Below are 12,783 nucleotides of genomic sequence, written 5' to 3'. Positions count from 1 at the left end.
TGGGGACCCAAAAAAGGGAGAGAAGGATTCTAAGTGGGAAAGGAGGGCCAGGATGTTTCTCTCAGAGATCCTTGAACTGATTCTTCATGGATGAGAACATTTCATTGAGCAGAGAGAACAAATAGGGAGAACAGCCTGAACAGAAATAAAGGGACGGATAAGAGTGTAAAATCTTTGGTGATTGATTAAGAGCCTGGTTTTATCTAAGGGTGACTGGGGAGCTAGGAGTGGCCTCGGTTCTTAAAGGACTTCATTGATAGGCAGAAGAATTTAGATTTCATTCCAGGGTCTTAAGGAACCATTCATGTGTGTGGATTAGGAAATGGTATTTTCAGCTCTGTTTTAGGAAAAATTGCTCCTGTAAAGTCTATGGAAGGTATGTTGGAGGGGAGAGGATGGTAAACAATCTGCCTGCAATGCGGAAGACCTGGGTTGGAACCCTGGGTCGGGAAGATCTCCTGGAGAAGGGAATGGCTACCCACTCCAGTATTCTTGCTGGCAGAATTCTATGGACAGAGGAGCCTGCTGGGCTTCAGCCCATGGAGTCCCAAGGAGTTGGATAAGACTAAGTGACTAACACTTTCACTTTCCACAAGCCTCTATGCAGAGAGGCTCCCCAGGAGGTTCCTGCTATAATTCAGACAGGAGAGGAGTGTCTCGGCTAGAGTGACAGCAGCGGTAACAGCAGAGAAGGGACAGAGTCAGAGCCATTTAGGACTTGGAATTGTGAGGACCTGGTGGCTGGAGTAAGAAGGACGAATGACTGAGTCTCTGTACTTGGGAGATTAGCTGATGTGATGGGTTCACTGGTAAAAGAACCCTGGGAGAAGAAGTGAAAATCATTTGGATGATCTTGAGTTTGAAGTGCTCCTGGATGATGTTTAGCAGGCAGTTGGAAATGTGGGGCTGAGTGGACTTTTGGATGCCTAAGTGGGGATTAGTGTCTGATGATCGGTACTTCCCTCTGATCAAATAATCATTACTATGATGATACAGTGTAAGTGTTGAATAGGGACTTGACACTATACCAAAGCTTTCATAGTTATTACCTCATAGGGGAGAGTTCTGGGCTATCTATGTAATTGTGGGAGTCACTGATAATAAAAAACAATCACCGAGTGCTTTTTATAGGAAAGGCCTGGGCTTGATGCTTTTGAGGGCATTATCTTGTTGTGAGGCCTCATCCAAATGTTTGAGGAAGATTCTATTATTACATTCATAATAAAGGAGAAGAAACTGAGGTTTGCAGAAATCAAGACATTTGCCAGAATTAGAAAGGTGGCATTTCAAAGTGAACTCTCTTGATTGTACTGAGACCTGAAATAAGTTTTCCATACTGCCATGCCGGTCCTGGACGCACCATATAGGGTAAAAACTCTCTCTCCTTCACGTAGGAGGAGTTTGTGATGGAAGACTCAAAGAATAAAGAAGGTGGTCTTCTTCCCTCCTTTGATTATAAAAATGTCACCCATTAAGTAGTTGGTGCAGCACAACACTCATCTGTCAGCTTATGAGTCTCACAAGGGTCCTATTCTTATAAATCACTTCTGATTTATCCCGTTTCCGCCTTTGGCTGAATTCTTTCTGTGCTATTTAGGGAACTGGAGCTCCTCAGAGCTCCCAGATCGCCACCTAGTGGTTTCAACTGGCAACCACATCTGACAGTAGATAAGGAGGTCGATGATGGGTCCTAGTAGGGCCAAGGGACTGCTGCTGCTGCTAAGTCACGTCAGTCGTATCCAACTCTGTGTGACCCCATAGACGGCAGCCCACCAGGCTCCCATCCCTGGGATTCTCCAAGCAAGAACACTGGAGTGGGTTGCCATTTCCTTCTCCGATGCATGAAAGTGAAAAGTGAAAGGGAAGTCGCTCAGTCGTGTCCGACTCTTCGCGACCCCATGGACTGTAGCCTACCAGGCTCCTCCGTCCATGGGATTTTCCAGGCAAGAGTACTGGAGTGGGGTGCCATTCCGGAGTCCAAAAGTTCTGGGAAGGACACTCTACCCTTGCTGCCAGTATTAAGCAGGCCGATCATCCCTGAATGATTTGGGACTCTGGGTACCTAAGTACAGACTATAGAAATGATTACTGGATGTGTAAAGACAGGGAACCAGGGGAACGGTGGCAATCAACGTGGGTTTCCACAGAAAGGTAGTATGGATATTTGGAGATGTAAAAGGGATCTTATGGTTGGCACATGTGACAAGGAGTGTGATATGTAAAGAGGAAGAAATTTTACCTTTTGGGCTGCTTCTGTCAGGATTTGGCAATCTATACTCATCTTCCTAATTCTGCGAGTTTTCTTCTACATTTTGTGTGTATCCCTGTTAAAACTCAAGTCTGTAAACTTACATTTTTTAATTAATGCAGACATATTTTTAGCATCATCAACCTTAAGCATAATACTTTATCGTACCTGGGTTTTCTAAAAGTTAGTAAGTTAACTTTATATTTGTTGTAAAATTTGTCAGCAAGAAAATTAACCCCTTATTGTCAGACTTTTGCCAGTCTGATGTCCTTGAAGCACGACTATTGTCTGCTCCTAAATGGGAAAAACTAAGATAGATTTTTAAAAAGCTGTAAATTAAACAGTCAGGAATATGGGAAATCCAAGATGACCACTTGGCTTTTCCTGGCTCCCTGGCAAACCCCACTCTTCATTTAATGGGTTGAAGCCTTTTTTGGCTACAAGACTGGTATCCTCACAGTGAAAAGAGAATGATTAAAAATGTGTTTTTCACTTGAGGTATACTTTTGTATTTTTAGTAACCAAGGTACCTACCTTATTGGAAAAATTATACAGGCCTATGTGATCGATCTGGCAGTCTTATTTTGTGAACAGATTAATCTTAATTTGGCTATATTTGATAAAAATGAGAGTAATTTTAGAGAAAAAGATTGTTTTAATAGGTATAAAATTTTAGTTTTGCTACTTGAGGTATGTATCTACTGTCTAAAACTTACTTTTCAAATAGTTCTTTGTTACTATGTTATATTATTATAAAGCTTAAATGAGTTACTAAGAAGGTACTCTAAGCTTGTTTCTGAAGCTGGTCACTGATTCTAAGCTTGTTTCTGAAGCTGGTCTTTGGATTGTGACTAGATGCCCATAATCTATTCCCGGGGGATTATACATACTATCATTTAGAGGACTATGGCCAACCTAGATGAAAGGCCTCTTATCAGTTTTCTTAAGTATACGATATACAAGGAAACTGATGGGAATCATCTTCCAAGACTTACGGTCCTGCCTGCCTGCTAAGTCGCTTCAGTCTTGTCCAAATCTGTGCGATCCTGGGGACCATAGCCCAACAGGCTCCTCTGTCCATGGGGATTCTCCAGGCAAGAATACTGGTGTGGGTTGCCATGCCTTCCAGAGGATCTTCCCAACCCAGGGATCGAAACCAGGTCTCCCACATTGCAGGCAGATGCTTTACCAGCTGACCCACCAGGGAAGCTCAAGACTTAAGGTACTTCCTCCTAAGTACTTGAAGTGCCCAGCAGAGGATTTCCCAGTCTTCCCCTCCCTCCAACCCTTATAATTGCTGATCCTTTATTTTCAATTTTCAGCAAGACCAGTGTCTACTCACTGTCAACACCACTGGAACACCTTCTCTACTATTCCTTAGCAGCAATTTCTCAGGCAGTAACACCTGCTTGGGAGACCACTTTGGAAGGAACAACATCTAAAGTTGTAAGTACAAATCTTGATTAAATTACACAGGGGATTTTGACATGGGAAGGAAACTTGGATAGCTAACTACTGCTCGAGTGCACCCCGCTGCTGCAACAGGAGCTATCTTACAGGCGGAGCCCTTGCTCTAGCAGAGGCTATTATCCCAGGGGAAAACACACCCAAGGCTGAGGAACGACCTCCACTATCAGGAGCTCCTAGGTACCCCAAGTTACCCAAGGGACCCAATCCCAGCCTAGCTGGCTGAGAGCATACCAGAGTATGTTACCAACCAACTGCTCCTATGGTTCTTCCTCTGAGAGGACTTTCTCATAAAAATCAAGAAACAAATGTGTTTTCTTTGATGTCTGATCTAAGTCTGGCAGAGGATAAATTGAGAGGTGTTTCTGAGGACTCTGAAATTTTCACAAAGAAGCTTACCTGGGGGGAATCTCACCTGGGGGTATTTACAGATTTTATCCCACCGCTACTCTCCTAAGAAAGAACAGCACTCAGTACTGGCAGCCAGAGCCCATGCTGACCGAGTAGCAGCCCAAGCCCAAGAAGGCCATGCAGTGCATCAGGTGGAAAACAATGCTTTCCCTGAGGCAGATCCGCATTGGAGTCTCCAGATGAATTGTAATGATAGAAATAAGTAGGACCATAGGAGTAATTATTTATTAGTGGGTATGAAAAAGCTTATAGTGAAACCCATCAATTATGAAAAAAGTGAAAGAAGTCCAACAGGAACCAGAGGGAAATCCTGCAGTCTTTCAAGAGAGATTAGTGGAAGCTTTTAAATAGCACCCAAATGTGGATCCCTCCTCTCCTGAGGGACAGATCCTTTTGGCTATACATTTCATAACCCAGTCTGCCCCAGACTTCAGACGCAAAATTCAAAAAGCAACTGCTGGAAGGAGGAGGTCCTCAGACCTTTTGAGTGATTTGCTCCAGTTCTTATTTGGTTTTCAATAATAGGGATATGGCTGAAAAGGCTGAATGCATCCAGAGAAATACACAAAAGGCCCAAATGATGGCGGTGGTCCTGTCCACTCACGGACCATGAAAGGGAGGCCAGACTTCCTGGGTCATTTGACTGTGCAAGACCCATGGGTATCCAAAATCAGTGTGCCAGGTGTGAACAGAAGGGACACTCGAAGGAAGATTGTGATCAATGAGCTTTTAGAAAACATCCAGGACATTGAAAGAGAGAATGCCCCAGATGCCAGTGAGTGACAGGGGGCCCTTGGCTATTGACAGTTTCATAATCAGAAGACTGAGGTGGCCTGAAGCCAAAGGTGACTTTGCCTAGAGAGGCCATCTACATACCTAATGCCAAACTTCAGGTGGTCATTGATGCGGAAGGCCACTTAGTAGAATTTCTTAGAGATATTGGTGCCAACCTCCTTCTTAACCCAGAAGGTTAGAAATCTTAACAAACATAAGAAGTATGTAATGGAAGTTTTCCTGAAACCCCTTTTGTACAACATCAATGGCCAGTTGTTTTTATATTCCTTTCTGTTTGCGCCTGATTGTCCTCTCTTTAATGGAAGGTGGTATGCTGGTTTAATTGCTAAGTTGTGTTTTACTCTTGCAACCCCATGACCCTTGCCGGATTCCTCTGTCCATGGGGTTTCCCAGGCAAGAATACTGGAGTGGGATGCCATTTCCTTCTCCAGGGGATCTTCCCAACCCAGGGATCAAACTCAGGTCTGCATTACAGGCGGATTCCTTAATGTCTGAGCCACCAGGCAAGTCCTATCTCTGTAGTGGAAGGGACTTAACTAAATTAGGGGCCACTCTGTTTCCTGAGGGACAAGGAAGCAACTCTATCACCAATTGATATTCATAGAAAATAAAGAACAGATTAACAGAGATAGAAGACTTAATAAACTCTGAAGTATAAAATATTAAGATAATGGGCCTAATCAAAAACAAACAGATTAAGGACTTAAATGACCCTTTTCCAGATTTAGAAATTTTTTTGGAAAAATGTTTTGGATCGCCAAATCATGGTTATAATCTCTTTTAATGCTAATTTCTTTTCATTTTTGTCTTTTGTAAATCCATCCTCCAAAGCTTAACGTCTAAGAGAGCTAAAAGGATGATACTAATTGGTTTATAATTCTTACCGCAGAAAAGAGACAGCCAGCCAGACATTTCACTCCTTCCTCAGGCAGGCCTACATCCCATCTCAGACAGAAGCAGTTAAAGACTCACTGTTAAAGACTCACTGTTACTTCTTACCCACTTTTAAGCATAAAATGGTAAACACTTGGAGTAGGAAATTATAGGGACAAAGTAAAGGGACATGATAGTGATTTAATAGTTAATCCCATGAGGTAATTATATGTAAAGAAAAAAGTAAGAGAGATCCCTGTAAGTTGATGATCATCCAAGAACAAAATGGAAAAATCCTGAAACAATGTGGGCTTGCTTGTCTCATAAAGCAGAGCAAGTCAGTTAGCATCAAAGCCAGATCTGCTTGCCAAACAACAAATCCAAGCTAACTTGCTTAGCCATAAAACCATTTAACAGAAGCGTGAGACATGCCCTCAAACTGTAAAACAATAGTGGAAAATAGGGTCTAAAACCTGCCCAGTGACATGAACAAGGTAATGACCCCTAGGACATGCTCTCTGCACACACACACACACACACACACAAATAATTTATGGAAGGGTACATTTCAAAGTGAATGACCCTCACTGTTCTGAGACCTGAAATAATTTCTCCATAGTTCCATGACAGTCCCAGATGCACCATATAGGGCCAAAAACTCCCCTACCCAACTTGTAGGAGGAGTTAGTGATGGAAGACTCAAAGAAAGACAAAGAAGGTGGTTTTCTCCCCTCCTCTATCCTCCTTTGATGATAAAAATGTAACTCACTGAGTACTTGGGGTAGCACAACACTCACCTGCTGGATCTGATGTCTCACAAGCATTCTATTCTAATAAATCTCTTCTTTATCACTTTGCCTCTGGCTAATCCTTTCTTGGCAGAGAAGGCAATGGCACCCCACGCCAGTACTCCTGCCTGGAAGATCCCATGGACCGAGGATCGTGGTAGGCTGCAGTCCATGGGGTTGCTGAGGGTCGGACACGACTGAGCGACTTCACTTTCAATTTTCACTTTCATGCATTGGAGAAGGAAATGGCAACCCACTCCAGTGTTCTTGCCTGGAGAATCCCAGGGATGGGGGAGCCTGGTGGGCTGCCGTCTATGTGGTCACACAGAGTCGGACACAGCTGAAGTGACTTAGCAGCAGCAGCAGCAATCCTTTCTTGGAGCCCCCAAAACATCACCTAACTGTTTTGATTCTGATACGATATGGTTGGAAGACACACTAACCACTTTGCTTTCTCTTTCCTTCAGGACAACAGCGCCATGCATCCTTGGGTAGCCATCCTGGGCTTCCTACTCCTTCTGGCAGGTAAGTGAACAGGTGGGCTGTGCTTTGGAAGCCTGAGGATGGGGAGTGTAGGGGCTGTGTGAGTGATGAGGCAGAGTAGGTGTGCTAGGGCTTTGTCAGAAGGTAATGGGGTCAACAAATGAGCAAAGAACCAGGCTGAAGGCTAAAGCCAAAGAAAGTGCTTAAATGCTAAGAATTACAAAATCTGTGAGTGGGTTACAAGGCATGATGCTGTACAGTGTGGTTTATGCATTGCTTGTATTTAAACAACAACAACAAAATAAATGGAGGGGTGGGTAGGTAGATGGTTGTATATGCATGAACTGCTCATGTGTAGGTAGGAAACAGTAACAGCTGTTATCAGCGTGTAGAAGGGGATGAGAAGAAGAAATGGGGGTGAGTGGGGAAGGAAAGAGTCCTTTACTGTACCATTCTGTGCTTTTTGATTCCTTCAACTGTGGGCAACTATTTCTGTTAAAAAGAAAATGTTTTAATTTCCCTGCTTTTCCAGTTGTTAAGACTTTGTGTTTCCAATTCAGGGTTCCATCCCTGAATGGGTAACTAAGGTCCCACAGACCATGTCGTGTGGCCAAAATTTTTTTTGTAATAAATAAAATATTTTAATTAAAAATATTCTATGAGACAGGGGGAAATTTAGGAATACACATATCCTAAATTTTAAAACAATCTCTAGAATTGGGAATCTGAAGAAAGTATGTTTTAAAATTATACTTCTAGAACAAATTTTTATAGTGATACTGTATTACCTTTGTAATCCAAAAATGATACTAAGCAAAACTAAATATTACCAGAATTCCAACGAAAAAACTAGACTCTTATTTTATGTATCAATGAGTGTTTTATTCCCAGAGCATTTCCCAGACTTACAGCCCAGCCCCATGATTAGGCACTGAGTCTCAGATTCTTTTACAGACCACTCGGACTGCATTTGACAATGTAGGGATTTTTAAGTTGCTGACTCAGGAGAGAGGTGTTTTTGTTTGTTTGTTTTTTAAGAGGCAACATTTAGTGTTTGACTGAATATTCTCCAATTTTTTGGTTTCACCTAGGTAAGTGAACTGTGCTCCATTGTACATTGCTCAAGAAGGGATCCTAGCTTGAATTTATCTGGTTGATCCTTAAGCCCATGATAAAGCCTCAGTTTCTCCTGAATGTATTATAAACTCATTTTCCTAAGAACTGATTTCTAAACAGCTTACAAGGCTTTGGCCTTCTAACCAATGATGCTTTAAGTAAAACTTTAACTCTGCTTTTTTTAAAAAATTTAATTAAGAGCAGGGTTATGAGGTGATTTAATTTGAAAGAGCTATTTAAAAACTTGAAGTAAAGACTTAAAATCAAAACTAAAAATGCAAAAGAGTTTTTAAAAGAGATTTCAACTGAAACAGTGACAATCAGGGGAGAAGAAAAGCTACATGTATGTATTACCTATTTAATAAGCAGATACATGTCAAAAATAGAAAGAAATACACACATATTCATGTATTACTGTAATACCATTTATTTCAAACCTTTTGGAGAGAAATTTGGTCTTATTACCAAGAGATTGAACATATTTCTGCCCTTTATAATGAAACTTTCTCTCAGAAATCTATCCTATTAGGAAGTAATTCTGAATACAGGAAAACATTTATATGATGTTTCATCTAGAAATATATCTAGTAAATGATAATGCTGCTAAAGAATATGTGAATGTAAAAAAATGCTCATACTAAGTTTTAAAAACTCAAGATGTTAGTCAGATGATTTCAAACCAAATAAGCTATATAAAGAAAAAAATGAAAGTAAAGTTAAAATATTGAGACCTCATGCTTTGGTTTCTCTTTATTTACAGATGGTGTAACATCTTACCGAGAAGTGATTGGAGTGGTAGGCCAGTCAGTCACGCTACCCTGCTTCTATGAAGGAAAAGTCACATCCATGTGCTGGGGCCAAGGGAAATGTTCTTGGATAGACTGCAGAAATACCATTATCAGTACTGATGGATACAAAATCACTAAACAGAAGAATGAACGTTATAAGCTCAAGGGAGATATTGGTAAAAGGGATGTTTCTTTGACCATAGAGAATGCAGTCCCTTCTGACAGTGGCTTGTATTGTTGCCGTATTCAGAAATGGCTTTTCAATGATAAACAAAGCATCATAAAGTTGACTATAAAGCCAGGTGAGCTTGTCTTCCTACTTACTTTGATCACTTGCTGTGAGTTTCCCTAGATAAAGAGGTTTCTATTTGATATTAACCTTTTTTTCCTTGATTAGGGAAAGAAGAGGCTCCTATAATCTTGTTTTCTAATAACTCTTCATAGGATAACTTGTATTTGTGTAGAATGAAGTGTTAACATTAACCTTGATTTAAGACCATAGGCTAGAGGAACTTCCCAGTCAGCAAAATATGACTTCTAAGGCATGCTTTAGGAGTGCTAATTGATTAATGAAAAAGCATTCACTGTTCCACACTGAGATATAGTGAACATTTTTATGGAGCTGAATTTATTCCAATTAAAAAACTTCCCTTTCCTCTGAGATTATTTCTTAGAAGATTTTTTAAATGTCCTTTCCTAACATTTTAGGAGTTATTGAGAATTTCACACGTATAAAATAGGTAATATAACGTCTGGTCAAGTATTTGTATGATTTGGCTTTCAGTTCAGTTCAGTTCAGTCACTCAGTCGTGTCCGACTCTTTGCGACCCCATGAATCGCAGCACGCCAGGCCTCCCTGTCCATCACCAACTCCAGGAGTTCACTCAGACTCATGTCCATCGAGTTGGTGATGCCATCCAGCCATCTCACCCTCTGTCGTCCCCTTTCCCTCCTGCCTCCAATCCCTTCCAGCATCAGAGTCTTTTCCAATGAGTCAGCTCTTCACATGAGGTGGCCAAAGTACTGGACTTTCAGTGTTAGCATCATTCCTTCCAAAGAACACCCAGGATTGATCTCCTTCAGAATGGACTGGTTGGATATCCTTGCAGTCCAAGGGATTCTCAAGAGTCTTCTCCAGCACCACAGTTCAAAAGCATCAATTCTTCAGCGCTCAGTCTGTTTCTTAGGAGCTACTATCTAGGTCCTAGTCATATACCACTGAAAAGACAAATGCAGCTTCAGGATCTAGACATCTTCCCCTTACTCACAGATGTTTATTTAGATACATAAGTATAATATACATGACTAGTTTTTATAAATTGTATGTCCATACCTCCCCAAATTTTGTCCTTTCAATGCAGCTGTTTTCTTGTTGTGACCATGTCTTCACTCACTCCTCAGTCAGAGATTCTAGTTGACCAATGATGTGAAGTCTGGGTTCATGGGAGATAAATGTTCATTTCTGCCTGAGGACAGTTTCCTTGGTTGTATTGATTCACAGGCTCTTCTTTCCTGCAGTATGATGAACCCTTGCTTTCATGTTGATTTCTAGCTCCACCTATGACAACAGTGAGCCCCAATATCACTTCTGAAAGCACAAGCACCAGTACTACCAATATTCCAAGGACAACCTACACCACTCCTCCAACAATGAACACCACCATTCCAGAAGGGAACAGCACTACCACAGTAGTCATGGATACTCATATGACAACGGGGGCCTCTACCTCTGCTCTTCCAAAGCCAACACCCACAGACGACGTCAAGCCAGGTAAACAGTTGTGCTTCTGAGCCCAGAAGCCCTTAAAGGATTGGATATAGACCATCCTGGGCACAATGTTAAGGCTGAGGTATAGTCTAGAGTAAGGATTCTTCACAGGCTTCCATATCTGACTTTAGAGTTTGTGAACTCCTATCCCTGATAGCTCAGTTGGTAAAGAATCTGCCTGCAATGCAGGAGACCCTGGTTTGATTCCTTGGTTGGGAAGATCTGATGGAGAAGGGCTAGGCTTGCCACTCCAGTTTTCTTGGGCTTCCCTTATGGGTCAGCTGTGAAGAATCCGCCTGCATTGCAGGAGACCTGGGTTCGATCTCTGGCTTGGGAAGATGCCCTGGAGAAGGGAAAGGCTACCCACCCCAGTATTCTGGCCTGGAGAATTCCATGAACTGTATAGTCCATAGGGTCACTAAGAGTCAGACACGACTCAGCAACTCTCACTTTCAGTATACCTTGTTACGTTCACCTTTTGGAAGTACAAGCATATCAGAATGAAGGGGACTTGTGACTATCTCATTCTCAAAGGAATTCATTAATACAAAACAAGTCAGACCACTGATCTTGGACATCTAAGGAAAGGCAGACTTGGCTGAGTTGACATGTTGTTATGAAGGAAAAGTAGAAATGCCAAAACAAGGTCAGGTAAATGAGAATCTGTCCTTACAATGAGCTGTGAATAGAGATCACTTAATCCATTCTGAGGCCCAATTCAACACTTGAGGAGAAAGTTTCAGTGAAGATAATATTTATTCTGTTTCCTGAGTCAGGAACCAGCCTAACCACTTCTGAAGTATTAATCCACTGAATTCTTATGATAACCCTATGCACTGTAGGTGTGACTCAGGCCTACTTTATATTTGTGAAGACTGAGACACAGTGTCTAAGTTCATCATTGGGAATCACATGAATAGAAAATGGTTGAGTCTAGATTGTCCCATTAATTTGAATTTGGAGCCTCTCTGCATTCTATCCTGATCATAGAGCATGTATTTGGATGAGTTTGGCCTGATCTGACATCTTCACTGGAAGCCCCTTTATACAATTGCCCTGTCTTTCCAGGGTGTCAAGGACTTACACAGTTTTGCTTCTAGCACTCTTTAATATATTTATGTAGCAGGAACTGTACTCATACTGTAATAAAGTAAACATCAGATTTAAGGACTGAAGAGATTTAAAATGCACACGTTTGTTTTTTCAATTCAGGGTCCAGAGTTTATACTTCAGATTTCTGTTAGATGAAAGTTTAGGTTTAATACAAATGGAGAATAATTTGACTTACGGGTGGGGAAATAGCTTGCCATTCAGAGGACCCGTTTATGATCAAATTTTCTATCTTTTGGATTAAAAAGATAGCTTTTACCTTTAGAGATTCCCAAAGCCTCCCTAACTCTTTGACACTTTGAAGTGACTCTGGAATCTGAGAAGTAACAGAAATATCACAAGCTCTTAGCCAAAAACGTCTGATGGAACACATTGATTTCAATTCACTCACATTGAACCGTGTGTGTATTCAACTAGGAAGGATCTGAAGGACTGGACTTTGATCTGAGTTTGGAAGAGAGGACTTTAGGTTAAAACTGTGAATTTAGAGTCATGGAAGTTTATTAAAAAAAAAAAAAGTTTTCTTCCAGGCAGCAAACACATTAGACCATCTGTTGACTTTCTCAATATTGATTTACTTCTTAATAGTTTGTGTCTGCTGAGGTGCATGGATTAGTGCTCCTGGTTTGGGGAACACGTGTAAGTTATGGCCCTTGTTCAAAGCAGAGGTTCAGAAAGAAAGTCTTGGTGTATTTGTCCATAGGACCTCTGTGTGAATAGAACTCACTGAGTATTACATGTATCCTGATAATTTCCCTCAAAGTCTGAGATTACAGTTGAACTTTACAGGGTAGAAAGGAGGAGAACACGGAAGAAGATCCACTGCAGGGGTATTTGTCCTTACATCCATTTCCTCTCTATGCTCTGTGACCCTGTCCATGCTGGTCACCTAAAATACTCCTGCACTGATTGGATGTAAAATCACACGAGCCCACC

At 41.4% G+C, this 12,783-nt stretch overlaps 1 protein-coding gene across 5 annotated transcripts in view; it reads left to right on the top strand.

Moving 5' to 3' along the window:
* Positions 1 to 3,564: 3,564 nt before the first annotated feature.
* Positions 3,565 to 12,783, top strand: part of LOC100294726 (hepatitis A virus cellular receptor 1) — a 31,857-nt gene continuing 22,638 nt past the window's right edge. For 3 of the 5 annotated variants that reach the window (XM_024995273.2, XM_024995272.2, XM_024995271.2), the window contains exons 1-3: positions 6,746 to 7,107; positions 8,942 to 9,271; positions 10,522 to 10,740. In XM_024995273.2, coding sequence (XP_024851041.1) covers positions 7,005 to 7,107; positions 8,942 to 9,271; positions 10,522 to 10,740 — 652 coding nt within the window. In that variant the 5' untranslated portion in view covers positions 6,746 to 7,004. The other 2 variants (XM_010807546.4, XM_024995274.2) reach the window with 2 other exon arrangements.

The sequence above is a fragment of the Bos taurus genome, chromosome 7, assembly GCF_002263795.3.
Source record: "Bos taurus isolate L1 Dominette 01449 registration number 42190680 breed Hereford chromosome 7, ARS-UCD2.0, whole genome shotgun sequence".
Lineage (NCBI taxonomy): Eukaryota > Metazoa > Chordata > Mammalia > Artiodactyla > Bovidae > Bos > Bos taurus.
This window is presented reverse-complemented; position numbering and strand designations above follow the sequence as displayed.